This window comes from Mirounga angustirostris, unplaced genomic scaffold, assembly GCF_029215605.1.
Source record: "Mirounga angustirostris isolate CCGP_5_RB_7025 unplaced genomic scaffold, mMirAng1.0.hap1 SCAF_16, whole genome shotgun sequence".
Lineage (NCBI taxonomy): Eukaryota > Metazoa > Chordata > Mammalia > Carnivora > Phocidae > Mirounga > Mirounga angustirostris.
The window spans coordinates 965,784-993,058 of NW_026991724.1; the positions used below are offsets into that span (position 1 = coordinate 965,784).

Consider the following 27,275-nt stretch of genomic DNA (forward strand, 5'->3'; position numbering starts at 1 on the left):
TGGAGGCGCCGGGGGCGGTTGCTATGGCGCCCGTTGCCGCGGCGACGAGATGGCGGCTGCTGCTGGTGCTGAGCGCCGCTGGGCTCGGGGCCGTGGGCGCCCCGAAGCCCCCCAACATCCTGCTCCTGCTCATGGACGACGTGAGTGCGGCCGCCGGTCAGGCTCCCGGGGAGGGCCCTGGGTGAAGGAGGGCCGTGGAGGGGGGGAGGGCTGGGGGGAGGGAGGGCCGTGGGGGGAGGGAGCGCCGTGGAGGGGGGAGGGCTGGAGGGGAGGGAGGGCCGTGGAGGGGGGAGGGCCGTGGGGGGAGGGAGGGCCGTGGAGGGGGGAGGGCCGTGGAGGGGGGAGGGCCGTGGAGGAGGGAGGGCCGTGGAGGGGGGAGAGCTGGAGGGGAGGGAGGGCCGTGGAGGGGGGAGGGCCGTGGAGGGGGGAGGGCCGTGGAGGGGGGAGGGCTGGAGGGGAGGGAGGGCCGTGGAGGGGGGAGGGCCGTGGGGGGAGGGAGGGCCGTGGAGGGGGGAGGGCCGTGGAGGGGGGAGGGCCGTGGAGGAGGGAGGGCCGTGGAGGGGGGAGAGCTGGGGGAGGGAGGGCCGTGGAGGGGGGAAGGCTGTGGAGGGGGGAGGGCTGGGGGAGGGAGGGCCGTGATGGGGGAACGGCTGGGGAGGGAGGAGGGCCGTGGAGGGGGGAGGGCCGTGGGGGGAGGGAGGGCCATGGAGGGGGGAGGGAGGGCTGGGGGGAGGGAGGGCCGTGGAGGGGGAAGGGCTGGGGGAGGGAGGGCTGTGGAGCGGGGGAGGGCTGGGGGGAGGGACGGCCGTGGAGGGGGGAGGGAGGGCCGTGATGGGGAACGGTTGGGGGGAGGGAGGGCCGTGGAGGGGGGAGGGCCGTGGGGGGAGGGAGGGCCGTGGAGGGGGGAGGGAGGGCCGTGATGGGGGAACGGCTGGGGGGGGAGGGCTGGGGGGAGGGAGGGCCGTGGGGGGAGGGAGCGCCGTGGAGGGGGGAGGGCCGTGGAGGGGGGAGGGCTGGAGGGGAGGGAGGGCCGTGGAGGGGGGAGGGCCGTGGGGGGAGGGAGGGCCGTGGAGGGGGGAGGGCCGTGGAGGGGGGAGGGCCGTGGAGGAGGGAGGGCCGTGGAGGGGGGAGGGCCGTGGAGGAGGGAGGGCCGTGGAGGGGGGAGAGCTGGGGGAGGGAGGGCCGTGGAGGGGGGAAGGCTGTGGAGGGGGGAGGGCTGGGGGAGGGAGGGCCGTGATGGGGGAACGGCTGGGGAGGGAGGAGGGCCGTGGAGGGGGGAGGGCCGTGGGGGGAGGGAGGGCTGGGGGGAGGGAGGGCCGTGATGGGGGAACGGCTGGGGGGGGAGGGCTGGGGGGAGGGAGGGCCGTGGAGGGGGGAGGGCCGTGGGGGGAGGGAGCGCCGTGGAGGGGGGAGGGCTGGGGGGAGGGGGGGCCGTGGAGGGGGGACGGCTGGGGGGGCAGCCTGGGGCGAAGGGCCGTGAATGCGGCAGGGTTGGGGGCGCCGTGGGGGAGGAGGGGAGGGCCCTGAGTGGGGGAGGGTCATAGGTGGCCGGACATAGATGGGGTGGCCTATGGAGATGGGCCCTAGGGGAGGACATGAGGGAGGGCTGTGTGGCACCCACCAGGGGCCGTGAGATCCTGGCCCTGCCATCGGTAGCCTTACTTTGGTAGAGCTGGACTACGGTAGTCACGTCTAGGCTGCCCAGGGAAGGACTCCTCCACTGTTCCGTCTGTCCCACTCCAGAAGGACAGAGCGGCGGCCCAGGCCAGTTCTCCAGCACCCCCTGGTCACCTTGCCATCCCCCCCAACACTGCCCCAGGTATCTGGGGCAGGGAAGGGGTGCAGAGCTGACCGGGACCCAGGGCCCGCCTGCCCTGAAGGTCGCTCTCTGCTCTTGGCGTCCAGGATGTGCCCTGCCTGGGGCTGTTGCCGTCTCCCTGGTCGGCTGCTCGGGCTGGCAGAGAATTCTGGCCATAGGTCAGGTTTCGCTGGGTCTGGGAAGACTTGAAGCAGGAGGAGTGTCCGCCGCTGCGTGAGTGTGCAGCCCCAGGCCTGTGGCCACTCTGGTCACACTGATGGATCGGCCCTGCAGAGGTTAGCAGGATGCCTGGCAGGGGACTGAGCTGTCATTTGTCTCTCAGTGACTTTGTCACCGGTGCTCTTGATCCACAGAAGCTGGGAGTGAAATGGAGGTTCTGAACTTGGTGTGAGGTGTCAGGGTAGAGCAGGGGCAGGGGCAGCCCAGGCGCTTGGTGCCCTTCAGGCCCTGTCACCTGTCCCGGCGTCCGCTCCTCAAACCCTTGGAAGGACCCCGCCGTGATAACAGAGCTTCCATGTGACTTGGCTGGTAGTGGAGGCCCTTGGCGAGCTTCAGGACAGGTCAGCAGAGGGGCTGAGGCATGGTTAGAGAGGAGTTTTCAGCTGGCCCTGGCCTCCAGGGAAGGCCACCGGGCTGGAGCTTGAGTTCTGTCACCGACGGCCGGTGATTTAATCAGCCCTGCCTCTGCAGCAACACCTCCACGAAACCCTAAGGGATGGCATCTGCTGGCAGTGTGACTCCCCCTACCCTCACCTCGCCTGGGCATCTTTTCCGTCTGCTGTTCCTGAGTCACATCCTTTATGACAAACTGCGAATAGGAAGTACGGTGCATTCTGGGTACTGTGAGCTGTGACAGCAAGTGGTTGAGTTCCGGCAGAAGTGTGGAGGCCTGGGGGCGCAGCTGGTGAGGCACCCGACTCTTAGTCTCGTCTCAGGTCTTGATCGCGGGGTTGTGAGTTCAAGCCCTGCATTGGGCTCCGCACTGGGTGTGGAGCTTCTGTTTAAAAGTGGAAAAAAAATAAAAAGAAGTACGGAGGCCCGGGACGTGCGGCCGGCGTCTGCAGAGGGGCCAGTCTGTGGCACCGAGCCCCGGCCTGTGGGGTCTGATGCTAGCTCCTGGTAGATGGGGTAGAACTGGGTTGTGGGAAGTCGAAGAAGCGGTTGGTGTGGAGACCCCCCCCCCCCAGTTAGAGTCAGAAGCGTTTCCAGTAAGAATGGCTCAGAGTTTCCCCAAAAGGCCAGCAGAGAGCCTCACGGGAGCCTTTGGACCAGGGCCGTCCTGGCAGGTCAGCACGGAGGAGAGCTGCCTGTGATGCTCAGGTTCCGAAGACTTAGTTCAAGGAAATGAGCGTAAAATTTCTCACTTAATAACTTCATTATTAAAACGATTTCGTATGGAAAGTTAAGGGTTCTTAGGTAATCCTGAAAGATGCTAGCCTTCCGTCGTAGTTTGGCTCCCCGGGGATGACAGCAACCGTGCTTCTCTACTCCTGTAAGCGCGCTCAGAGCGGGGCTGCTTCTGGAGCAGGCGCTGAGGCTCCTCGGGAGACCCTGCCCCGGTGGCTGCCGGGGAGACTTCGCGGGTGCTGGCCCCGTCAACAACACGGCCTGGACACGCGTGCTCTCCGGCCCATGGGGCGGCCTTCTGCAAGCCGAGCCCCGCGGGAGCCGCTGGAGCAGTGTCCGAAGGCCAGACTCCGCAATGGCTTGCCTTTCCGATTCCTGCCCTCCCATCCGCGGTGACCTCGTGTACAGCCAGCTGCCTGTTTCTTCGCCAGTGGCGGGAGTGTTTCGTGTTGAAGGCATGTTCAGATGATCGCATTTCGGGTACACAGGGTTAAAATACATGAACCTTTTCTGTTTTCTTTTGCCTTTTCTATGGGATTGCTGGAAAACGCAGATGTATACAGGTGGTAGTGTTTCTGTTGAAAGCGTTGGTTCAGGCCCAAGAGGTCCTGAGTGGTGTGCGGGACCGGCCCTGGGAGTGCTTTTCTTGAGGGGGCTTCATGGGCAGCTCCCCACCCCTGGCCTGGGTGCCCACGTCGGGCAGCAGGGAACCGGAACAGCCGGCCGCGAGGGCCAGGACTGGGGCCGGGCCTCTCTTGTGCAGGTTCTTCCTTGTGGCTTTGGGGTTGTTTAACAGCCGATATGCGAAGAAGTCTCGAAGACTTTTGTCCTGGTTGGCAAACGCAACTTAGTTCGGACTTTTTGGTGACAACTGACAGAAAACACACAGTGACTTGGGCAGAAATAGAAACTCTGGCTCTCCTGCTAGACAGGCCAGGGCTGGGGGGCTTCGGGCCAGGGTGGGGCTTCTGGCCGCGGGGGCTTCAGGGCCAGGACAGCAGCTGTCTCACTCTTCCTCGGTGTGCGCTCAGGACCAGGCGGGTCCCCTGCAGATGGCTGTTAAATGAGTTTAGAAGATGCTGAGCACGGTCTCTTCGGTGGAGCTGACTTTTCTCCCTTCTCCACAGCAGACGGGGCTGCTGGGCAGGGGGATAGAGGCCCACTTCCGAGTGCCCGGGTGCTGGCTGTGTCTTGGGTCCTTATCTGTATGGCAGGAGTGGGGAGTGTGAAGTCGGGCTAAACAGAAGCGGCCGCTGTGTGACTGTGGTGGGCCTGTCAGGCAGAGACCCCAGCCTGAAGCACCCGAGCCACTGAGCAGACCGTGTATGTCCTTCGATGCATGTTGATGCGAGTCTGAGGGCCTAGGATGACCCCTCACAGCCAGCAGTGAGCAGCTCTAGTGAAAGGAAAGGTGGATCCCAGGAAGGGAAGTGAGTCCCGTGGCCTCGGGGCAGAGGCAGCCGCGCCCTCCACCTGCACCGCCCTCCACCTGCACCTCGGCCTGCTGGGTCTGGCTCGGGCCATGCTCTCAGCCCCTCCCACCCCCGACTGGGACATATGGGACCTTTTCCCTGTGTGGGGCCTCACAGACTCCTGTCACTGAGGGACAGTGTCCCTTTTCTGCCCCCAAGCTTATCCTCCATCCTTCCTGTGGCCACACCTTCCTCCAGGGGCTTATTCTGTGCTTGCGCCTGTGGTCACCAAACAGAACAGCCGTTTCACAGACTTCAGAATAAACCACACCCAGAGGAATTCAGAGCTGAAAGGCCAGAGGGACCGCCTCCTGGCTGACTCAGGAGAGTGGTCGGGGCCTGCAGGCTGCCTGCACTTTTCTTTCTTTTTTTTTTTTTTTAAGATTTTATTTATTTGAGAGAGAGCAAGCACATGAGAGGGGGGAGGGTCAGAGGGAGAAGCAGACTCCCCGCCGAGCAGGGAGCCCGATGCGGGACTCGATCCCGGGACTCCGGGATCATGACCTGAGCCGAAGGCAGTCGCTTAACCAACTGAGCCACCCAGGTGCCCTGCCTGCACTTTTCGGATAGCTGTGTGGGGACATCGTGCAGGCTGCAGGCCGCTCACTGGCTTAGATGGGCAGGTCCGCGGGGTCTCGTGGGCTCAGCGCACTGTGCAGCCACCACAGTCCACTTCAGGCCGTGTCCATCGGCCCAAGAAGAAGCCCCGTGCCCCTTGGCAGGCACCTGCCTCCCCTCCCCCAGCTCCCACGATCCACCTCCCAACCCTCTGGCCCTGCCTGTTCTGGCCCTTCACGAAAATAGAACCCCATGGCACGCAGTCCTCATGTCTGGTCCTGGCCCACAGCGTCGTTCAGTGCACGTCTGTTGCTTCCTGGGGCAGCCCCACTGACCACAAACAGGAGTGAATCTCTCCTGCCCCAGTTCTGGAGGCCAGAGTCTGAAGTCAGGGTGGCAGCAGGGCCGGCCCCTCCTGAGCTCTGGAGGGCGGCCCTTCCTGCCGCCTCCAGCTCCGGGGACTCCTGGCGCTCCTGGCCTGTGGCCGTGTCCCTCAGCCCCTGCCCTCCCACGGCTCCCCTGTGTCTGTGTCCCGCCTCTCCGTGTTCTGATGGGGACAGCAGTCGGATTTGTGAGTCTTCATCCAGGCTGATTACACCGGCAGTGCCTTTTTTTTTTTTTTTTTTTTTTAAAGTAGGCTCCACCAGCGTGGAGCCCAGCTCGGGGCTTGAACTCACGACTGTGAGATCAAGATCTGAGCTGAGATCAAGAGTCAGACGCTTAACTGACTGAGCCACCCAGGTGCCCCTGCACCTGTGTTTCCAAATACAAGGCCGTGCACAGGTTCTGAGTAGACATGACGTTCAGCGTGGTACCGCGTGGATAGACCGCGATCTGTGTGTCCACCGAGCAGCTGTTGGACGCCTGGTGCATTTGCTCTGGGCTGTCGTCAGTCATGTCTCCGCAGACATTCATGTATTTATGTAGTTCTGCGTGGTGCTCATTTCCCATTCTCGTGGGTAGGCCTGGGAGGGGAACAGCCCAGTCGTGTGGCCATGTTGTGTTTCACTTGGTGGGGAGCCTTTCCGCTTGTCTTCAAATCTGAGTTTGCACAACACACTTCAGAGGTCTTGCTTCTTTATGTGGTACGTAGGTTTGTGTTCTGAGTTGCTGGTTCCCCGTGACCCAGAGATGCTAGCACCAGAGGCTGAGAGGCAGTGGAGCACATGGGCATCTCCACTGAGCGGGGTGCACGTAGCAAAGCCAGTTGACGGCGCTCCACAGCCCATGCCAGGCACGGGGGTGTGGTGGGAGCTCTGTGGCTTGTGGGGCGCAAGGCGGGCAGCCCTTGGCTTATCTCTCACGTCTCCCCCAAGACGGAAGTAGGCTTGTTCGACCTCTCCATGCTGTCTTCTGCAGATGGGGTGGGGCGACCTGGGGGTATATGGAGAACCTTCCAGAGAGACCCCGAATTTGGACCAGATGGCCGCAGAAGGGATGCTTTTCCCAAACTTCTACTCAGCCAACCCGCTGTGCTCGCCATGTAAGTTGTGGCTGGCCCGTGGGCGCAAGGAGCGGGGACCAGGACTCGGGCTCCACCCATCTTCCTTCCAAGCAGAGCACCAGAAGGGCCGGCAGGCGGGTGCGGCCCTAACCCTCTCCCATCGGGGCCCCAGCAGTCTGGAGCACCTGGACTCCATGCTGCCACAGGCCACCAAGAGCACGGAGCATGTAAGGGGTTTGGGGGCAGAGGTCGCTGCTCATGGCACCTGCTCTTCCTTCCCGGAGCAGAGCGGCTGTGGGTGGTTCAGGACAAGTGCCCCCTCCTCCCAGGACAACCACTTGTGCTGGGGAGACTCCTTACGTGCTCCCCCAAGGAGGAGAAGGAAGGCCAGTGGGGGGGCACGAGAGCTGCCGTGCCAGGCGCTGTGCCCACCAGGCTCTCTGGAGACGCCAGCAGGAGCCTCACGGAGGCTGTGATGTTTCTGTTTCCTCCATGTAGCGCGGGCAGCTCTGCTCACGGGACGCCTGCCCATCCGCAGCGGCTTCTACACCACCAACGGGCACGCAAGAAACGGTACGTGGTACTCACGGGCAGCTCCCGTGGCACCGGACGGTGAGGGGGGCCGGGCGGGCGGGGGTGTCTGCCGCCGTCCTCACATGTGACCCGGCCTCTGCGGGCTGGCTCAGCGAGCACCAGCTCGTTCCCGAGTCTCAGAGGCTCTGTGTGGGTGTAGCCCATCGTTTAGAGCAGGCCTCCGTCAGAAACCGTGTGTCGTAAGTAAGTGAAGAGGAAGGTGGCCTGAGTGCTGGTCTTCTCGGGGCCTCGGTGGAGAGTCGGGCGGCTGCTTTGCCGAGGACAGGCTGGACAGGCACCACTCCTTCCCGGCTGCGTTCTGTCCCTGGGGCTGCCCAGCAGCCGGGGCTCAGAGCGGGAAGTGTGCCGGGACGGTCGTGCTCCAGAGTAGGAAGCCAAGGGAGCCAGCCCCGTGTGCGCACACCCTGCGTTGCCCTTGCAGCCTACACGCCGCAGGAGATCGTGGGCGGCGTCCCAGACGAGGAGCACCTGCTGCCCGAGCTGCTGAAGGGGGCCGGCTACGCCAGCAAGATTGTGGGCAAGTGGTGAGTCCTGACGCTCCTGCGGGGCGGGCATAGCCGGCCGGCGAGCGCAGGCGCTCTGTCTGGTGGGGAAGCGGAGAAGCAGCCGGGAGTAGGTGAAGGACAGTCGCTTGGTGTGGGATCGTCGGACCCGCAGTCGTGACCACAGAGGCCACGGGGTGCGCGTGCGTGCTGTGCATGCCGCGATGAGCAGGTTCAATGGGGACCCCCAGATGTGCAGCCCCGGATGGAAGATGTGAAGGTCACACGTTCTCTCCTCCCTTTCCCGAGCCGTGGGGCTCTTGGAAGAGAGCAAGCCCACCGTCTCTGGGGAGCCTTTTCTGATGTCCAGCCCTCCTTGCGCCTCCTTCCCTGCACCGTGGCCCCTCTGCCCTCAGCCACTCCGCAGCTTGCTGGCACTGCCTTCTCGAGGATGAGCGCCCTGGCCGCGTCCCGTGCACAACACAGTAGTCACAGCCGTGGGAGGTCCACGGAAACCGGAACAGTAGTCTAATCGTTAGAGAATTCTGGTGATCCAGGAGCCGCCTAACGAATGCTTCCTCGCTCCCGAGTCTCGCTGGGAGCCGTCCTGCCGAGCAGTGCTCGGACGAGGTGGTGGCGGCCAAGCAGAGCTGAGAGGGTGCTTGCTGCCTGCACAGTTCCGGGCAGTGCCCGGAAAGCCCGGGGAGACTGGCAGAGGCCGGGCACGAGGCCAGCCAGGGCCGTGTCTGGGTGGAGCCCACGGAAGGGAAGGGCCCTGTGATGCCCGGCCTGGCAGCTCTGCCCTGGGTCCAGCAGGCTTCCAGGGTGGGGGTCCCAGTCTCGGCGGGGTCCCATCACAGGCCTGTGGACTTTCCTGACCTTCTTCCTCCCAGCCCAGCGCCACAGAGCCAGACTTCTGGGCTTGGGCAACTTTGGGGCTGGGTGGAGCCAGCTCCGGCTGCCCTGGTCCCAGGGGCCGCAGCCGGCTGCCCGCTCCCGCTCGCCTGAGGGCAGCGCTGGCCCCGCTGCTGTTCTGAGTTGACGGCTTAGCATAAGCAAGACCTCGGTCGGCTGTTTGTGTTAAGCAGAGGCCATCGAGCTGGTGCATGTGGGTGTGCTGGAATGCCACGCTCAGCCAGTGTGACCCCTCTCGGCCGGTGCTGGCGTGGCTGGGGAGACATGACCACACTGGAGCAGCAAGCCCGGGCAGACACAAGACGCGGAGAGGAAGTGCAAAGCGCAGAGCTGACAGGTATCTGCAGAGAGAGAAGGCCCAGCAGAGCCGATGTTCCTGCCCCTGGCGGAGGGGTTGCAGAGGCTAGAGGCCGGCGTTGGCCTCGTGGCAGTCGGGAGGCAGAGCGTCTGAGAACCAGCCGTGGCAGCCGAGGCCCCAAGAGACACACCTACTGGCATCTTTCTTAGACTCTGTCGCTGGGCACTTTGGTTCTGGCCCCGCATGGCCCACCCTTCCCCACTACACCACACCGCACCCTCCTTGACCTAGTGACCAGCGCCCAGGGATCCACACGAGCCACTGGAGCACCTCTGAGCAGGCAGGTGGGCCCTCTGGCTACCTGCTCCAAGGCCTCCCCAGAGGCAGCAGAGCAGGGAGACTCTGCTTTCAAGCTTGTGTGGCCGTGAGACACAGGGGTGAGCCCACTGCCCCAGTGGGGTTGCCGTGCTACCGAAGAGCCCGTGGCCGGAGTGGAAAACCCCCGTCTACCTGCACTGTGCGTTCTGAAGAGCAGACGGGTCTGTGCTCAGGGACTGCTGGCCCCTCCCATGGGCACCTCCTATTGGCAGAACTGACAAAGGGAGGGTTGTGAGGGGTGGGAGTGCTGGGCTTCTGATGCCCGCAGTACAGAGAGCGTGGGCTGGGGAGCATGGCCATTGTCATCCTGCAGGCCCGCCCATCCCCGTGCAGGGCCAGGGTGCTGAGTCACTGGCGCTGTCCCCGTCTGTGATGAGGCCAGGCTGGGGCGGTCAGCTCACCCAGAGCCCCCATCCATCTTTTGGGGCGTGATTATCCATAACTGGGAGAAGAGGCTCTTAAAGACCTTATCCCGAGAGGTTGGTAACTACTTCCCTGGAACATTTCCTTCCTCACAATCTCAGAGAAAGCTGAACCCACAGAACCGTCCTAATGAAAAAAGGAAGCAAGCAGAGCATGGAGATGGGGCTGCATTCAGAGTTCTGGGTGGGTTCTGGTGGGTGTGAGATAGCTCACCATGTGTCTTCCCAGAGCCCCTCCCAGCATTCCGGAGGGATGCTTGAGTGCTCCTCTGTGCCTGGACACCCTGTGTGGCCAGGGCCCTCGACTTCGACGGGGGTGAGTGGGGTCCTGGTGCCTGCCTGGAGGAAGAGGTCTCAGGGTGCCTGGGGCTCAGCACACGTAGGGCCCGGGAGGGACACTTGCTCCCTGAAATGTTCTGTGAAGGCAAGGAGTTGTCCGTGCTCAGGACTTTGGGGTACCTCTGAGCAGGGGTCCCTAAAGTGTCCTGGGTTCCTGTTTCTAGGCATCTGGGCCACAGGCCTCAGTTCCACCCCCTGAAGCATGGATTCGACGAGTGGTTTGGATCCCCCAACTGTCACTTTGGACCTTATGACAACAGGGCCAGGCCCAACATCCCTGTGTACAGGGACTGGGAGATGGTCGGCAGGTAACGGGTCCCTTCCCTCCCCACCCTGAAGACAGCAGAGCCCAGCCCCGCCCTCTGGTGCTGCTCTAGGAGCGGGTCGGAGGTTCTGGAACCACCTGCTCCCAGCGTTGGTGTGCCAGCACACCAGCGCTTGGCTTTGTCGGCTGGCGGCTCTGCCCGCGGTTTATAGGACCTGCGGCTTAGGGTTGCTGCTTAAGCCACATCTGCAGGGGCTTTAACCTTGAAAAGGTTAGCAATACGATGAGACCGAGACCCTCCCCTGAACAAGGCGTGTTCACACAGCACCATGTTCATTCAGCTTCTGAGGTTTGGTTCCTGAAGCCATTGAGCGGCCCTGGGCTCTGGCTTCGAGGCCGTTTGCACCAGGCTGGCCTGTGGGCCACGTGCTAGGGGCCCACGGGGCTGCCCCCTTCCTCAGGAGCCTGCCAGGAGCACTCTGCTGTCTGAGCCAAGTGGCTCCCCGTGCGCCCGACTGGCTGCGGGCCTGCCTTCACAGAGCCTGCAGTGTGGCCCTGCTGGGGTCGGCCCCGGTCTGTCTCCAGATTCGTGTGGCTTGATTTTCCTTTCCTCCTTCCTTCCTTTCGTATTTCACATTTTTGGTGGAAGTTTTTTGTGGGGTTTTTTTTTTTTTTTTGAGATTTTAGTTACTTGACAGAGACACAGCGAGAGAGGGAACACAAGCGGGGGAGTGGGAGAGGGAGAAGCAGGCTTCCCGCCGAGTGGGGAGCCCGACGTGGGACTCGATCCCAGGACCCCGGGATCACGACCTGAGCCAAAGGCAGATGCTTAACGACCGAGCCACCCAGGCGCCCCTTGGTGGAAGTTACTGCTGTGCATCATGGGCCAGAAAGCGGGGTCAGGCCCTTGCATTTTCATAGCAGTCTCATGGAGAGAGAACGCGCCCCGTTGGAAGCGTGGTTCGGGGCTCCCTGGCACGCTCGCGGTGCCGCAGACTTGGCCAGCTTAGAGCGCCTACGCCCCGTGAGCTGCCCCTGGCCCTGGGTGACCACACACCCGCCTCTGCCAGCCTCCCTGTCCTCACACGTTGCTCCTCCCAGATGGGGGGGCTGCCGTGGGCCAGCCTCAGTGACATTTACACACACATTCGCGTTTCGTCTTTCTTGTGAACGAGGCCCGTAACTTTGCCTGTGAAATCACAGAAAAGGAGGCTTTCTTGGTCTTCTAAGATCTGATTTTTGTCTGCGTCTATGTTATTTTCAGATATTATGAGGAATTTCCAATCAATCTGAAGACTGGGGAAGCCAACCTCACGCAGATGTACTTGCAGGTAATGGAAGCGTGGGCTGGGTAGGCCCCGCATGAGGGAGGCTGGCCTCTGGGCACACAAAGGTGGCATCTTCTCCTCAGGAAGCTCTGGACTTCATGAAGAGGCAGCAGGCGGCTCAGCGCCCCTTCTTCCTCTACTGGGCCATCGATGCCACTCACGCACCTGTTTATGCTTCTCGGCCCTTCTTGGGCACCAGCCGGCGAGGGCGGTGAGTCCTTGGTTGTAGAGACATGGACTCCCACCTGGAGGGTTCAGCCATGCTTGATTACCTCCGGGGACGGGGCGCTCAGTGCCGTTATGTCTTCAGTTACCCCTCACGGAAAGAGACAGCAGCCCCCCTGCTTCCCCGAAGCTGTCCATGAGCCCGGCCTTCGTGGGAGGAGGGTTGTAGTGGTATGGTTGGTTCTGTCCTGGGTTAGCTCTGGGAACTGGACTTTTCGTCCCCTCTTTGAATTCAGCGAGTCCGTTGTGTTGTCCATTCCCGAAGTCGTGACTTCACTGCTCACTGACGCCCTTTCTCCCCAAGGTACGGGGATGCTGTCCGGGAGATCGACGACAGTGTTGGGAAAATCATGAGGCTTCTTCGGGACCTGAGGATCACAGAGAACACGTTTGTTTTCTTCACGTCTGACAACGGCGCTGCCCTCATTTCTGCTCCTAAACAAGGCCAGTGTTCCACGCACCCTCGCCTCTGCGGATGGGGCTGCCCTTGGGACCCTGGGATTTCTGAGGCTCCATCAGGGCCACTCACCCACCCTGGTTAGAGTGTGAAGGGGCCAACCTGGGGCCTGTCCAATGAGGGAGACACCCGCTCCTTCCTGGGGGCCCTAGTCTGGTGGGAACAGACTGTCACACAGGAGACCGGCAGGGGCCACCAACACCCACAATACATGGAGTACTCTTCTCTCCTGAAAGGCCAGAGCGTCTCCAGACCTCATGGGAAGTGGTGTCTAGGAGAGCAGGGACCCAGCCCCCCACCCCACAGTGCTGGCTTGGCTCAACGACGGTATCTCCACAGGGCCGTGACCCCCTGGGGCTGCTCAGCAAGCTCTCAGGCTGTTCTATCTTGTTGAGCAAGGAGGTCCCACCCTCGTGTCCTTTAAGTCGCCCCCCCCCCGGGGGGCACGTCTCTTTGTCCCATTTTCCTTTAAGGGGCTGGGGCCTAAGCAGGGCCCTGAGTCACTCAGAGGGCTGTGGAAGGAAGGCCACGGGGAACAGGAAACCCCAGGGGGACAGGGCTGGGTAGGGAGGTGCGGGGGACCCTGCAGTCGGGGGGGCTCCTACGGCTGGTTTCCCGGGGTCAGATGGGCTCAAGCTGAGAAGGAATCATGTTGGCGACAGAACAACAGTTCAGAGTCTGGGCCTGGCTGGTCTGGGGTCCCGAGGAGTGCCGTCCACGGCCCATGGAGGGATCTTGTCCTCACGCAGGCTCTCCCCGTACAGCTGATGGTCCCAGAGGTGAGGGCGACACCCTCTGTCCGCCCCCCAGCAAAGGCCCCGGGCTGGCTGGATGCCTCTGTCCCTGCTACGCTTACCCAGCTCGGTGCCCCGAGAGCCCCCAATGGCCAGCCCTCGCTTGGACCACCAGCCTCCCAGGCCTGGGCTTCAGTGTCCCATCTTCGTGCCTAAAGCATGGAATGGTTCACAAACACAAAATCCACGTGCTTAGTTGTAAGAATGTAAATCCGTACGCTCGCCTCATAGCGTGCGAAATAGAGGAGGACAAGCAGTGGACCCTCGTCAGCACCCGTGGGACCCATGAAGCCCCCAGAAGGAGCCACATCGGTCCTCCTCGCTGTGTGGCGCGATTCTCTCGCGTGTGCGTTCCGTCTACCTGTGCTTGCTCGTTGCCCTGATGCGCACTTCGCTGCTCTTCCGTTGGCTCTGCCCGCGCGCATGTGGGGGCGGGGCTCAGGGCCGGCCCGGGAGGGACAACAGCCCTCCCGTTTGTCACGGGGGCCGGGGTTGCGGGAGCTCCAGGCCGCTGGTGCTGGAGGCAGCAGGGCACCATTTGTCCTGGGCTCTGGGAGCGAGCCAGCCTGGCCGGGGCTGCCTGCCCCCCAGCCCTTCCACACGCGTGGTTCACAGTGGGACTTCTCAGAAACAGAACCTGCCCTGCGCTCGACGGAGCACCCGCCGGGGCACCCAGGGGCCGACACATTTGAATCAGGCTCCCCACACGCACACGGGCCGCGGGAAGACGCGAATGTCTCAGTTACATGGGCCTTGCAGGCAGCCGTGAACCCCATCGGCTCCCTGGGACCCGTGTTGCCCCTCTGGCCAACGGCAGTGGTCACGTTGTCTCTGAGCGGTCGCACTGCCTTAGGGACACAGCAGTACTGCCACACGATCTGCAGGCCTTGTGACCTTGACCTTGAGCGTCATTCCTGAGGGGCCAGGAAGGTGGCGGGCAGGCTGTGACAGACGGACAGCTCCTGAAAGCGAGTGGCCAGCAGGGTGGGTGCCACCCTGGGGACTCAGGATAGGCATCTGGTGCGTGACGACTCTGTCTTCCTAGGTGGTAGCAACGGCCCCTTTCTGTGCGGGAAGCAGACCACGTTTGAAGGTGGGATGCGGGAGCCTGCGATCGCGTGGTGGCCTGGGAAAATCCCTGCAGGCCAGGTGAGTCACGTCAGCCGCTCGCGCAGGTGAGACTCCCAGTTCCTCCACACCAGGAGGTAGCTGGTGAAGGGCAGGTGGGGCAGGCCCTGGGACATCAGGTGACGAGGCTGCCTGTCCCTGAACGTGGCAGTCCTGAGTGCAGCTAAGTTGAACAGGTTTCTTTCCTGCAGGACTTGTCAGAGCCTTAGTGTGCCGGTGGACATCATGAATACCTGAAGCCACAGGGCATGCTGAGTTTCTAAAAGCTTGTTTGGCCGCAAAGTGTGTCTCCCAGGCCACTGGTTCCATAGGCGCACTCACAGAGATAGCAGCCCTTTTCTGCCCCTCGGAGCCCTTTGCTCTGTCCTTCCTTCCACCGAGAACCCCCCACACAGGGTCTTCTCTCACTGAGCGGCTCAGTTCAGACTCCTGACAAATACTGGGTGTCAGGGCCACTGTTTGGAAATGCTCCTCCACGGTCTCTGGACTGGTCTCTCCCCTTTACGTGCTCCAGGGAGCAGTGTGATCAGTTCAGCCCTCAGCCACACCACGAGGGACACGGACTCCCTTAGGGTTTTTGTCACAGTTGCCACGCTCGGTGGCTTACACAGCACCCTCATCCACTCGGGCTGGAGGTCGGAAGACCGGCCAGGCCTCCTGGGCCAGGCTCACAGCATCATAGGGCTACTTCCTTCTGGAGGCTCCAGGGAGCATCCGTTTCCTCGTCCTTCCGGGCTTCTCCAGGCACCCACGGCCCCTCCCTCCACCGTCCAGGCCAGCAACGGCCAGTCGAGTGTCCCCTCGTCCCTCTGGCTCTGGCCCCCCGGCCATGTCCATGGTCAGGGCCCCGCGGTGACCCTCGTCCCTCTGGCTCTGGCCCCCCGGCTATGTCCATGGTCAGGGCCCCGCGGTGACCCTTGTCGCTCTGGCTCTGGCCCCCCTGGTCACTGTCCACGGTCAGGGCCCCGCGGTGACCCTCGTACCTCTGGCTCTGGCCCTCCGGCCATGTCCACGGTCAGGGCCCCGCGGTGACCCTCGTCCCTCTGGCTCTGGCCCCCGGCCATGTCCACGGTCAGGGCCCCGCGGTGACCCTCGTCGCTCTGGCTCTGGCCCCCCGGCCATTCCCAGGGATCCAGGATCAGCTCCTGTTTTAAGGCCAGCTGCTTGGCAGCTTTGATTCCTTCTTTACCATGTAAGGAAACGTTCACAGGGTCTGGGGATTGGGACGTGGACCTCAGTAGGGGTGGGTGGTGTTCTGTCCACTATCACATCACCATCGGTCACCACCGTCACCACCGCTCCCATGCTACATGTTCGCAAACTGGCCCCAGGAGAGGAACGCACTTGTCAGGACTGCTGGCTGTCAGGTGGCAGAGTGGGGAGCAGGCCCCAGGCGTGGGGCATGGAGCCCCCCCTCCGCCCCTGGCTCCCCCACAGCTTCTCCCTCCGGGACCATCTCCACGGGGACCTGTCTCCCAAGGGAGGGCTCCAGCCTTTGGGATCATCCTCATCCGCCTGGCTCGCCACCCTTCTGGGCCCTGCTCCCTAGAGGAGAGAGTGTGCCGAACAGAGCCGTGTGGCCTACCCTGCGCTGTGTCCCTCGGCACACGCTGAAATTGAAGCCGACAGGTTGTGAGGCCTGTGCCCTGTGATGACCAGGGGGGGACTTTATTGAACTACCGTGTCGTGTGTCCAGCAGGTTCAAATACTCAGCCCCCCTCATGCCTGGCAGGGTGACTGTTCCAGAGTGGAGTCTTGGGAGTGGTGGTGGCACCAGCTGGGACGCCCACGTGCCCACAGCAGATGGACTGCTTTTTCTTAAAGACGTCATGCCTGTTGAGAGTTTCTGTCCTTCAGGAAGAGTTTCTTTGTGTGTTCCCAGCTGTCCTGTGCGCATAAGGATGATGTCAGATATCTTGGTCTACCCCACCATGCCACCCACATGGCAGTGTCCCCTCCCCATTTATTTTTTCCAGGCAGTTAAAATATTTGGATTTCTTTTTTTCTGTTTGTCGAAAAAAAGTGGCAAGAGAGAGAAGCTGTGGCAATGAGATAATGCGTTGGCCGCCGCCTCCTCTCTGCAAACCTCCGCAGAAGGTTTAAGTCAAATGCCTTCCCGTTCCCCCACACCGGGCTGCAGAACCTGCGATGTGAGCAGCCGTGGCCTATGTGCTCTGTGTCCACACGTGATCCCAGGCGTGGGAAGCAGTGGCTGGAGGTCCCAGCCAACTGCGTGCACACGGGGTGCCTGCCTCACCAAGCCTGCCAGCAGACTCTCCAGGCCTCCCCACTGACCCGGCCCTCACCCCCAGATCCAGGCCACTGAGCTGTGTGGTGGGAAGAAGGAACCCGGTGGGCTCCAGATGAGGGGAGCAGACGTGCATCCATGGGGACCAGCACACGGCCCTTGGCCGAGAGCTCTGCTTTCCTCAGACCCGTCTTGCTGGTTGCGTGGAGTTAGACCATGCACTTTGGGCCAGGGTAGTCTCTGGGCCCTCCTGTCGGCCCCAGCCAGCGGCCCCTCCTCCGTGCTGCTCTGGGCCTCATGGGTCTTTTTTCCACCCATGCTCCTACCTCAGTGTTAAAGTAATGGTAACAGATGGGCTCAGAGGGGCCGGCCTCACCAGGCTGGACCCCGCCGCCGTCTTCCTGCCCCCTCTTCTCACCTGTCTCCTTCCAATTCATAGTCACCACGGAAACGAAGGCTCGGGACTTGGGGATGGGACAGTGAATCTGCACTCGGCCCTAACCTCCCAAAGCCACTCTCCCAGGGAGAGGGCTTGTCCCTCCACTGCGGGGTCCTGAGGCGGGAGAGTGAGTGTGGTGGCCCCACATGCTTCAGCCTGACCCTCAATGACGTGAGGGACTCCAGGACAGCCTGGAGCAGGGTGAGGCTGCAAAGGCAGGGCCCAGAGGAAGGAGCCAGGGCCAGGGTGTGTGCACCCGCATGTGGACATCGGGCAGAGAGGGTTTCTGTCCCTGTGTGTGTGCGCTGAAGGGGGTGCGACCATATGCCCCTGGCTGGGCAGCAGATGGGCCCATGCCCGGGGACCTGAGCCCTGGCTGCCATCTGGTCAGCACAGGGCATCCTGAGTGCACCTCCGTCCCATCATTTCAGGTGAGCCACCAGCTGGGCAGCATCATGGACCTCTTCACCACCAGCCTGTCCCTCGCAGGCCTGGCGCCGCCCAGTGACAGGGTGATCGACGGCTTGGACCTGCTCCCCGCCATGCTCTGGGGCCAGCTGACAGACAGGTGGGTTCCAGCCGGGCACTGGCCCCCCAGCACCAGGTGACAGAGCCAAGCCTAGCTGACAAAGCAGCTTCCTCCCCCAGCTGGGGCTCAGGGCAGGGGGAGGACATGAGGGGCAAGAGCCCTGGTCCTCCGAGACCATTCCCAGGACCTGCGGCATCGGGGCACATCCAGGCCCAGTGCTCGGGGCGGAGGGAGGCGGGAGGGAGGACAGACTGTTCTGCCCGAGTCACCAGCCCTCCAGACCCCCGGAGCCCGGCCCCATCCTGGGCTCCATCCCCGCTGGATCCTTCGTGTCCAGACTCAGCTTCTCCCCGGCTTGAGACCAGCTGCTGTTCTGCTCAAACAAAACAAGGTTCCCAGGCTGCTCCGAGGGACATGAATTCTGAAACGCCAAGTCGTGTAGCAGGGGAGCGGCCCCACCGTCCTCGGAGCCGCCCACGGCCTCGGCTTTAGGGCGCAGATGAGACAGCATTGTTAGGTGTCTTCAGCGTTGCTTGTCTTTTCTGTCTTGAACTCTGCACAAGAGCTGGTTTACTGGTGGGGAGGGGGTGCAGGTGGTGGTGGTCTTAGCAGGCTGTCTTCCCGAGGTGAGGGCCAGAGCCGCTCTCTGCCTGCCACCAGCTTCACCCCCAGGGCCGAGAGCCAAGGGGACCGACCATGGGGCTCACCCCTCACAGCCTGGTGGACCTGTTCACCTTTGTGCCCAGTGTGAGCCCAGCATAGTCATTTCTGTAACATGTCAGCATAACCGTGCGCCCACAAGTTTCTCATGTCTCCTGACCCTCTCCTTTCCTCCCCAACAGGCCAATATTCTATTACCGCGGCAACACGCTGATGGCGGTCACCCTTGGCCAGTACAAGGCCCATTTCTGGACCTGGACCAATTCCTGGGAGGAGTTCAGACAGGTACGGGGGCTTGAGGTGCCATGGACTCTGCACCCCCAACACCCTGTCCTTAGGAGGACACCTCTTGTCAGCGCAGGCCAACAGGCGGCCAGGACCAGAGGCCTCTGCAGAGGGCTGGTGGCCACAGGGTTCTCGTGCTCGCCACCTTACTTGTGGGCTTCCAGACTCACTGTGACAGCAATCCCCAACCTCTACCAGAACACTCTCGGTAAAGGGCATGGCAGAGCCCCGTTGCCTGGTCTGCGCTCTTGGCACAGGACTCCTCCAGGCCCCCCCAGCCCTTCTAGCTTGTGTCCAGGGTCCCCGCACCTGCTGTCCCTCCCCGCAGCTGAGCCCGTCCTTTCTTCAGGTACAGTCTCAGCCATCCTGAGCACCTGGGACCCCATCTCCTATCAGGCAGGGCTGCATGTGGTTTGTCCTTTAGGTGCTCAGAGGCTAAGAAGTCATAGGAGCACCCGAAAACCCAGAGCCTGGCCATGTGGGCTTGGGGGCAGCTGTGTGGCCTCGCTTCTCCCTCCAGGGCCTTCTCCAGCCCCGCTGTCGGCTGCCCGAGAGTCCAGGTGGCACAGGAGCAGCCACTGCTCAGGCCCCCCTGGGGCTCCCTGGCCCTGCAGGCTCTTGGGGCCCCTCGGGTCAGGGTCCAGTCAGCCCCGGCCCAGATAAGACCCGTCCCAGCTTCCACGCGGGCCGAAACCCGGAAGAGCTGGGGGAGCTTCTTTCAGAAAGGGTGTTGGGAAAGTGCAGAAAGTTCTGCAGGTGGAGCAGCTCCCTGGGTGACCCGTCCTGTGTTTACGGTGGGCCAGGAAGTATCGGGAGAGGCCATCCCCGCCCGCGGACACAGGGCTCCCTCTCCCTCAGGGCTGTTGGCTTGGCATAGCTTCTGAATTCTCAGCAGATGAAGCACACGGTTCTTTTCTCCTCTGTGTAGAGGTCAGGGGAGTCCCTGCCTGGGGGGCAGCTGCCCGGTGGGGGAGTGGGCTGACCGTCGGCTGTTCTGATGGCCCTTCTCCCTCCAGGGGTCACTATGACCCAGGGGGCGTGTGAGGGTGCGAAGGGCCCAAGAGGTAAGGGTGACAGCGTCCCTGCGGCCATTGGCCGCTCTCTGGAGCACCAGGGGGATGGCAGGCCACCTCTTCCCAGCCCTTCCAGGCGGCTGACACGCTGCCGGCAGCTTTGTTCAGAAGCCACGGGGCTGCCCTGCTGGGGCACAGCCAGGCCCGGGCAGGCTCCCAACCTAAGGGACAGGCCTGGGGTGCGTCTCAGCCAGTGTGTGCAGGTCTGTGGTCCCTGGCTTGGGAATCCCCCACATGGACCTTGCTAGCTTCTCAGCTATGCTCTTATCCCTGGGGCCCGGCCACACCCCAGGTCAGGCTTTTCCGTTCCCCTGGGGCTGGCTGAGCAGGGAGGGCAGAGGAGGAGGGAGGGGCCAGCTTCCCTGTACCAGCCCAGGGCACAGCAGGAGTGGGGTACACACATCCCACACATCCCACACTTAGCCTAAGTGCAGGGCTCCACGGGCCAGGGCTACGGAGGGGCAGGTGTGCCCCGCTCCCCATGCTCCGCTCTGTGCACAGGCCTGGGCTCTGAGGGGGAAGGGGCCACTGGGGCTGGCTCGGCTCTGATGCCCCACGGCCGCGCCCTCCCTCACGGGACAGCAGTCGTAAGGGAAATTCTGTGCTAATGAGCAGCGTCTTAATTAAATCCCGTATTTGATTTGCATCTGAATGAGGATTTGTGTGTTCTGTCTAGACCATTAGCTACCAACATTTTTGTGCTGGAGGTGGTGGCTCTCTCGTTGTTGAATCCATACGTGTTCTCCAACACTTCTGCTCCCAGAAGGTCAAGGGGTTGCCCACTTGGGCATCCATTATTGGCTGCCCTCTCCATCTTCGATTCTCCTTATTTTTCTGGCCACTGATTCAAGAATCACAGCTCAGTGCAGATAAATGAAATTTCATGGGTTCCTTACCTCCTGCTTTATTGAAAAGCAGAGTATTACTTGCTCCACTGGCCAGCTGTCCCTGACAGACACCGGGGGGGGGGGGGTCACACACGGGGGGGTTGCCCATCGCCTGCACTGGGGCCTGCAGAAAGCCTTCCAGTTGCTCGTGGTTGAGAAGCGAGCGGCACACGTCTGTCCCCAGGCCCCAGTTCTGGGGTTCACGTGCACAGGTCACAGCCACCTCTCCAGACCCTATAAGCCGTGTCCTGTGTTGGCTGAAGACTGGAGCCAAGCTGCTTGAGGGGCCCTGGGCTCACCAGGACGTCAGGATTCTGGCTTTTCCTGTTCCCAAGTCAGGGAGTCCCGCATCCTGCAAGCCTTGGGGACAGAGCTCCAGGCCATGAGCGCAGCAGCTTTGGGAGGGAGCCCCAGGGCCATCCCAGCACCTGGATGGTGCTCATGCCACACGCTGACTTCAGAAGCTGAAGCTGCCCTCCCCCACACACACACCAGGAGAGGACCCCTGAGGGCAGGGGCGGCCTGGGGAGGGTGTGGAGCTGGGCCTGATGCACACGATCTGTGCTCCTGTGTCCTCGAACATGTCAGCAGTAGTCCGTTTCAGTCCCTGTTGTTCCCAGGGCGTCTGGGCCGCTGCCATGGGCCTCTGTCTCTTCCTGGCCTCCGAGGCGGCCCAGGAGCCTTCAGGGAGTGCTGAGCACGGGGCACTGCGGCCGCAGGAAGCAGACCAGGTGTGGTGGCTTCGTCCTGGAAGCTACCAGATGGGCTAAAACAGTTTATGTATTTTGTTTAAGCGGTAGCACTCTTTTTTTCAAGATTTTTTTTTTTTTTTTAAGATTTTATTTATTTGACAGAAAGAGACAAAGTGAGAGAGGGAACACAAGCAGGGGGAGTAGGAGAGGGAGAAGCAGACCTCCCACAGAGCAGGGAGCCCAATGTGGGGCTCGATCCCAGGACCCTGGGACCATGACCTGAGCCGAAGGCAGACGCTCAATGACTGAGCCACCCAGGCACCCCTTTTTCAAGATTTTTTAACCAATCTCTACACCCAACATGGGGCTCAAACTCACAGCCCCGAGATTGAGAGTTAACACGCTCCACCAACTGAGCCAGCCAGGTACCCCAAAAACATTTTAAAGAGAGTTCCCATTCCCCAAAAAGGGGTACAGTGGGGTACTGAAAACACAGGTATGAGGGCTCAGCGGCTCCGAGGCCAGGGATGTGGGAAAGACATCCTACAGGAGGCCTGCTCCATTGCGCTCAGCCCCAGAGCACTCACTCGTGCGTCCTGGGACGCAGCACGCAGGAACGGGGAGCTCCTGCCTCGCGGGGCGCATGGCCACTGCTGCCTGGGCTCCTGGGGCGTGGTTGCACACACACACATGCAGGCGTACACGCACACGCACGCGTACACGCACACATGCGTACATACATGTACACACGCACACACACGTGTGTACATGCACACATACACACATGCATGTACACCACACATGCATGCACACGAGCACACGTGTACACGCACGTGTGTATGTGCACGTGCATACATGCACGTGTGTATGTGCACATGCACACGTACACACGCATACACGCACATGCATGCACACTTGTACACGTACACGTGCATGCACGCACGCGCACACGTGCATACACGTGCACACACGCATGCACACACGTACACGCACGTGCACACGTGCATACATGTACACACGCATGCGTACACGCACATGCACAAACGTACATACACGTATACACACGCATACAAATGCATGCACACGTTCACGCACACACGTACACGCACATGCTCACAGGTGCACACGCGTACACGCACATGCATGCGCACACGCGTGCATACACGTGCACACACGCATACACACGTGCGTACACACGCACACATGTGTACACGCACATACATGCACACAGCCCTCACCGTCCGCCCGGCATCTCGTTTCAGGGTGTTGATTTCTGCCCTGGGCAGAATGTCTCTGGAGTCACCACCCACACACAGGAGGAGCACACAAAGCTGCCCCTGATCTTCCACCTGGGACGAGACCCGGGGGAGAGGTACCCCCTCAGGTGAGCTGGGGCGCGGGGAGGCCTTTAGGCTGCTGAGAAGATGTTGGCCGGGCCCAACCAAGTGCAGGTGCTCACCAGCAGGTTGGGTGTTACCAAAGAGTCAAATGCGCGTCTTGAGCTCTTGGAGACACAGAAGAGCACAAAGCAACACACGGGGGCCTCCTGCCCCCAACAGGTGCTCCAGGCCTGTCCTCTGGTGTCTGCCGTGGCAAACGCTGCTTCTTCCGGCACGGTGCCGTGCGTGGCCTGCTTTTCTCGGGTGCGCCCGTCTGCCTGCCATCTGTCTACCTCTCCCACGGGTCGGTGTGACCCCCACCTGGGCTGCCTTCAGGGACGGCTGCACTGGGGGCTTGAGGGTCCAGGTGTGGGGTGGACGAGAAGCTCTGTGCATGGCAGGCAGCACAGCTTGGAAAGATCCACCGCAGGGCCCCTGCCAGCGAGGCTCTGGGACGGGGCCTTGCCGTGCCATCCAGAGCACTTGAGACACTGCCCGGGACCTTTGTCCAGCTTTGAGGCCCAGGACCCTGGGAAGGAAACAGGTGTGCCCACACCTACAGCTACTGGAACCTCACACGTGGTCTTATTGGTAGTAGGGACTTTGTAGGGGTAGTTAAGGTGAGGGTCGAGGTGAGGTTGTCCTGGACTAGGGTGGCCCTACCTCCAATGAGAGTATCCATGGGAGACAGAAGAGGGAATGCAGACATAGGGGAGAGACCACGTGAAAACGGAAGCAGAGATGAAGGGACATGACCACTGCCAAGGGACCCCTGGAGCTTCCCAACGGGGTGCGTTCCTGCCTGGATCTCAGACTCCAGCCTCCAGAACCGGGAGGGAAGAGATGCCGGTGGTCTAAGCCCCAGTCTGTGGCCATTTGTTATGGACGCTCCAGGACACTTACAGGTGGGAGCTGGGAGCCCCTTGTGGTTATCACCAGCCACAGGTTTGGAGCCCAGGGCCACGTGCGAGTGGGGTTGGGGATCAAGCTAGACCAGCAGGAGGCTGGGAAAAAGCAGTCTGAGCTCCCCTTCTGCCCCTGGAAGTAACTTCAGAGCCAAGACCCAGCAGGACCATGGGCGTGGATGGCAGGGCCCGATTTCTGGAGGAGCATGACTGCCCCCAGGGTCCCCCAGAAGTCACACGTGCCCCCGTCACACTTGTGTCCATGCTCCAGACGAGGAGACCAGGGCAGACCTTGCCAATTAGACTGCGGAACCTAGCTTAAGCCGGTCCTTCCCAGTGCGTCTGGCCAGAGAATCGTGGAAAGACTTGACACAGGCCTTGAGACCTGCTTTGAAAAGCTTGCAGGCGGTGTGTGCGGTGAGCACAGCCTGCCGGACGGGGTGGAGGGCCTGAGGAGCAGGGCTGACCTGGGAGTGCCACAGTTGCGGATCCAGAGACCATGATGAGCAGGGCAGGACCCACTGCTCCTGCTACACAAATCTGGGCCAGAGGGACCGAGAAAGCCGAAGGCACCAGGAGCCTGCAGAGATCTGGGTCTGCTTGGGGGTGCGTGTGACCCTGGCGGTGCCCTTGGGGGTGCTGGCCGGGCAGCCTGATTGGTGAGGCAGGAGTCGTGGCCGCTGTGCCCGCAACCTCATTTGTGGGGAAGGTTCCTGAGGTGCAGGCCTGCTCCTGGGCACAGGGGTAGAGGTGGGGGCGGCTGGTTGGTGACTCCATCAGGGAGGGATCCCTCACTCCCAGGCCCCTTCCCGACCTGCTTAGGTGGCCTACCTCGATGGCCTGCCCGGGCCTCCCTCCCTCAGTGACCTGGCACTCTTGCCTCTAGCTTTGCCAGCCCCGAGTACCTGGATGCCCTTCGCAGGGTCACCTTGGTCGTCCGGCAGCACCAGAAGACCTTGGTCCCTGGACAGCCCCAGCTCAACATGTGCAACCAGGCCGTCATGGTAAGTGCTTGATACGCTACGGGCTGCCGATGCTGGGAGGGTGTCCCTGGGGCCGTGTGACGTCTGCACACCCCAGACCCTCACCCATAGACTGGAGCTGTTGTGCTTCTGGAGGCTGCTGGGGCTGTGGGCTTGAGCCCCCCTTCTGTCCTGCTGCTCTGGTGCAGACCTCCCAGGTGGGGCAGGGGCTCGCTTGGCTCCTCTGCAGGTGTGGACATGCTGGGCTGATGGCCTGAAGGTCCCGTCAGGGACAGACCTCCTGGAACCCTGTGGGCACTCGCCTGCAAGTCCTGTCCCTGTAACTGTGTGTGTGTGGCACCCCGCTCCACAAAGATGGGTGATTCCGGTGTCCCAGTGTCAGAAGCTTTGGCTGCACCCCAAAACCCACCGAGCACCATCAGGATGGCGTAGCCCCGCGTTCCAGCTGGACGGCCCCTCTCCCCGAGCGGCCCGCAGACCCGCGCGGTGGTTTGGAGGGCAGCTGAGCACGTCGCAGCTGCCACGTGGAGTCCAGCCTGCGCTGAGGAGCCAATGCGGCGTGGGGGGCGTGGGCGTGGGGGGCGTGTGCTGGGAAGACCGAGTCGGGCATTAGCAGCTAATCATGCTGGGCATGATCATAGGGCGGGCAAGGCTGCCTCGTTAGCCAGGGCCAGTGTGGGGGTGGCCTTGTCGCTGCTGTCCACATCTGGGGCTTCGTGTCCTGAGGCTCCCCAAGAAGGACATTCAGGGCAGAAGCCGGCAGGGCTGCCTCCTTCCCTCAGAGGGGCGGTCTGCCTTGTGAACTCACAGCAGTGCAGCAGAAGGTCCCCGTCTCAGGACCACCAAGGTGCCTGGGGTCCCAGGAGCCTGAGAGCCCTCCACGCCCACTCCAAGCCCCATCTTTAATCTTTCTGTGAAAGTGAGCTGTCCCCACCCCCAGCATGCCCTCTGTCAGCGAATGCATGTGGTGCCTGCCCAGGCTGGGGCTCCAGGTGGCAGCGTCCTTGCCTACCGCGTGCAAATGTAGTGGACGTGGGGGTGGAGGGACCTGGCTGGGACGCTGCTGCAGCTGGCTGACCCCTGGACCCGGAAAAACTGGGGGACCAGCCCTCCCCCGCAAATCCCACAAGTGAACTGAAGGCAGACCAGAGCAGTGTGGATCAGCCTCCAGAATCATGGGTGCTGGCTCCCCACAACCTCCCAGGCTGGCAGAGTCTGTATCCTGCACACACTCTGTCATTTTGCTCTGCGTCCGACGTTGAGAACAGCTTCCTTATCCGAAGCCTGCCTTGCCCCAGCGGCCGGCCCCACCCTGCATGGGCAACCAGAGGCCACGTGATGCCACGCAGTGCAGGAGAGACCTTCACCGGGTTCTCACTGCCCTTGATGTTCTGATTCATTAACAGCCTCTGAGGCCCCCTGTGGGGGGAGTGCCCCCAGGGTGATTCTGAGTCTCCTGACCAAGGCACAGGGACACCGCATGGGCAGTGGGGGGACATGGCGAAACAAGGAAGGCTCCCTCCTCCGGACCGGGAGAAATACGGCCATACAGAGCAAGTGTGGACATTCACGTGCCCTGCCGAGGGGCTCCCCTGAAACAGGCCAGCTCTGACCCCAGCTGACGATCAGAGAGCTTTGTGTGGATGATCCTGAGCAGGCTGAGGACTCTCCTGAGTCAGCTGTTGTTGAAACGTGGAGACACAGCAGGGCCGGTGGCTGCCTGGCCGCGGGTCCTCACCCTGAGGCCAAGAGGCAGTGGGGCAGGGCAGGAGTCGGGCCACTACTGAGCAACTTCGTGTTCTCTCTTCTTATTGCCAGAACTGGGCGCCCCCAGGCTGTGAAAAGTTAGGGAAGTGCCTGACGCCCCCGGAGTCCAGACCGGAGAAGTGCTCCTGGCCCCACTAATACCTGCAGGCGGGAGGATTCTGCCTCAGGGCTCCCGCGCCGGAGGAGCCCCGCTGCCCTCTGCCCTGCCCACACCAGACACACCTCACCTGCCGCCAGCAGCAGGACCTGCAAGGCGCCACGTGGCCCAGACCTAGTCCTGGCCCGGCTGACCCTGCCAACGGTGACCCTCAGCCCCAGAGCTGAATGCTGCCCTCCGGCCTCCCTCTGCCGGCCTCCATCCCAGGATCCAGAGGACGTGTCTGCGACCTGAGTCTCGCTGTCACAGTCGGCCGTGCCAATCCTGTTTTGGCCCATTGGCCCTATGCAGAGGGTCCCCCTGCACCCCTCCAGGGTGGGGTTGTGGACGTGGAGGGGGATCCTGACCGCAGCCAAGGAAGACCCCCCTGGTCCAGGGGGGACCTTGCTCTTCCACCGTCCTCAGGGATCCTGACCCCAGTACCCTGTGGGGCAAGGCGGTGCCTCGCAGCTGCCCCGCCGACCCTCCTCCCCTGGCTCGGGTGTGGCCTACCGCGAGGGGCCTGCGCAAGCGGGTGTAGACTGCCACCTCACCGCTCCCTCCCCGCCCCTGCCCGAAGGCTTGCGTAGCCGCCTTCCGTAGAGGGGGCTTTTCACGTCTCTGCGGGGATTGTGATGCCGAAGCTGCACCGTTGTAAGACTTGGGAAATTATGAAGAAAAGTTTTAGAATAAAGGAACAGGCGTTTTTGGTTTTGTTTTTTTTAAGAGCTATATTTTTGCGGAAGGTGACGGGAGGGGGAGGGGTGCGCCGGAGTGGAATTCGCTCCGTCCAGCGCCGGGCTGCCGAGCCACCGCCCACCTCCGCTGACGGGGCGGTGCTCTCGGGTGGCCCTGGCCCTCCTTCCTCCCAGACTCTCCCGGGGCCGGCCCCACCCCTCCAGGCCCGGCGCCCCCGCCCCTCGGGCTTTCCCCGGGAGCCCGGTCGGGCCTGCGTAGACGCCGATTTCGCCCCCCGGCCGCGCGCAAACCGCCCTAGGCGGGGACGCGTTTGTTCAGGGTACAGAAA

At 62.4% G+C, this 27,275-nt stretch overlaps 1 protein-coding gene across 9 annotated transcripts; it reads left to right on the top strand.

Moving 5' to 3' along the window:
• Window positions 1-5: 5 nt before the first annotated feature.
• On the top strand, window positions 6-26,954 carry GALNS (galactosamine (N-acetyl)-6-sulfatase). Of its 9 annotated transcripts, none has more exons than XM_045890572.3 (14): window positions 7-140; window positions 6,556-6,679; window positions 7,139-7,213; window positions 7,656-7,758; window positions 10,233-10,376; window positions 11,598-11,664; window positions 11,745-11,872; window positions 12,191-12,330; window positions 14,183-14,286; window positions 17,384-17,520; window positions 18,324-18,426; window positions 22,341-22,462; window positions 24,249-24,366; window positions 26,164-26,954. In XM_045890572.3, exons 1-14 carry the CDS (start codon window positions 24-26, stop codon window positions 26,248-26,250), a joined length of 1,569 nt encoding a protein of 522 aa, XP_045746528.1. In that variant the 5' UTR covers window positions 7-23; the 3' UTR covers window positions 26,251-26,954. The 9 variants fall into 9 exon arrangements, with proteins under 9 accessions (XP_064437040.1, XP_045746528.1, XP_064437041.1 ...); XM_064580971.1 differs by having other exon boundaries at window positions 24,285-24,366; XM_064580967.1 differs by lacking the exon at window positions 26,164-26,954 and adding an exon at window positions 24,575-26,157.
• The last annotated feature ends 321 nt before the right edge of the window (window positions 26,955-27,275 follow it).

What these genes read in the sequence shown, in the direction of transcription:
- GALNS (XM_064580967.1), top strand. Translation starts at nt 24, where the DNA reads ATGGCGCCCGTTGCCGCGGCGACGAGATGGCGGCTGCTGCTGGTGCTG. An exon ending in TGCTCCTGCTCATGGACGAC is followed by an intron (nt 141 to 6,555) that starts GTGAGTGCGGCC and finishes TGTCTTCTGCAG; the next exon opens with ATGGGGTGGGGCGACCTGGG. An exon ending in TGGGGCCAGCTGACAGACAG is followed by an intron (nt 17,521 to 18,323) that starts GTGGGTTCCAGC and finishes CCTCCCCAACAG; the next exon opens with GCCAATATTCTATTACCGCG.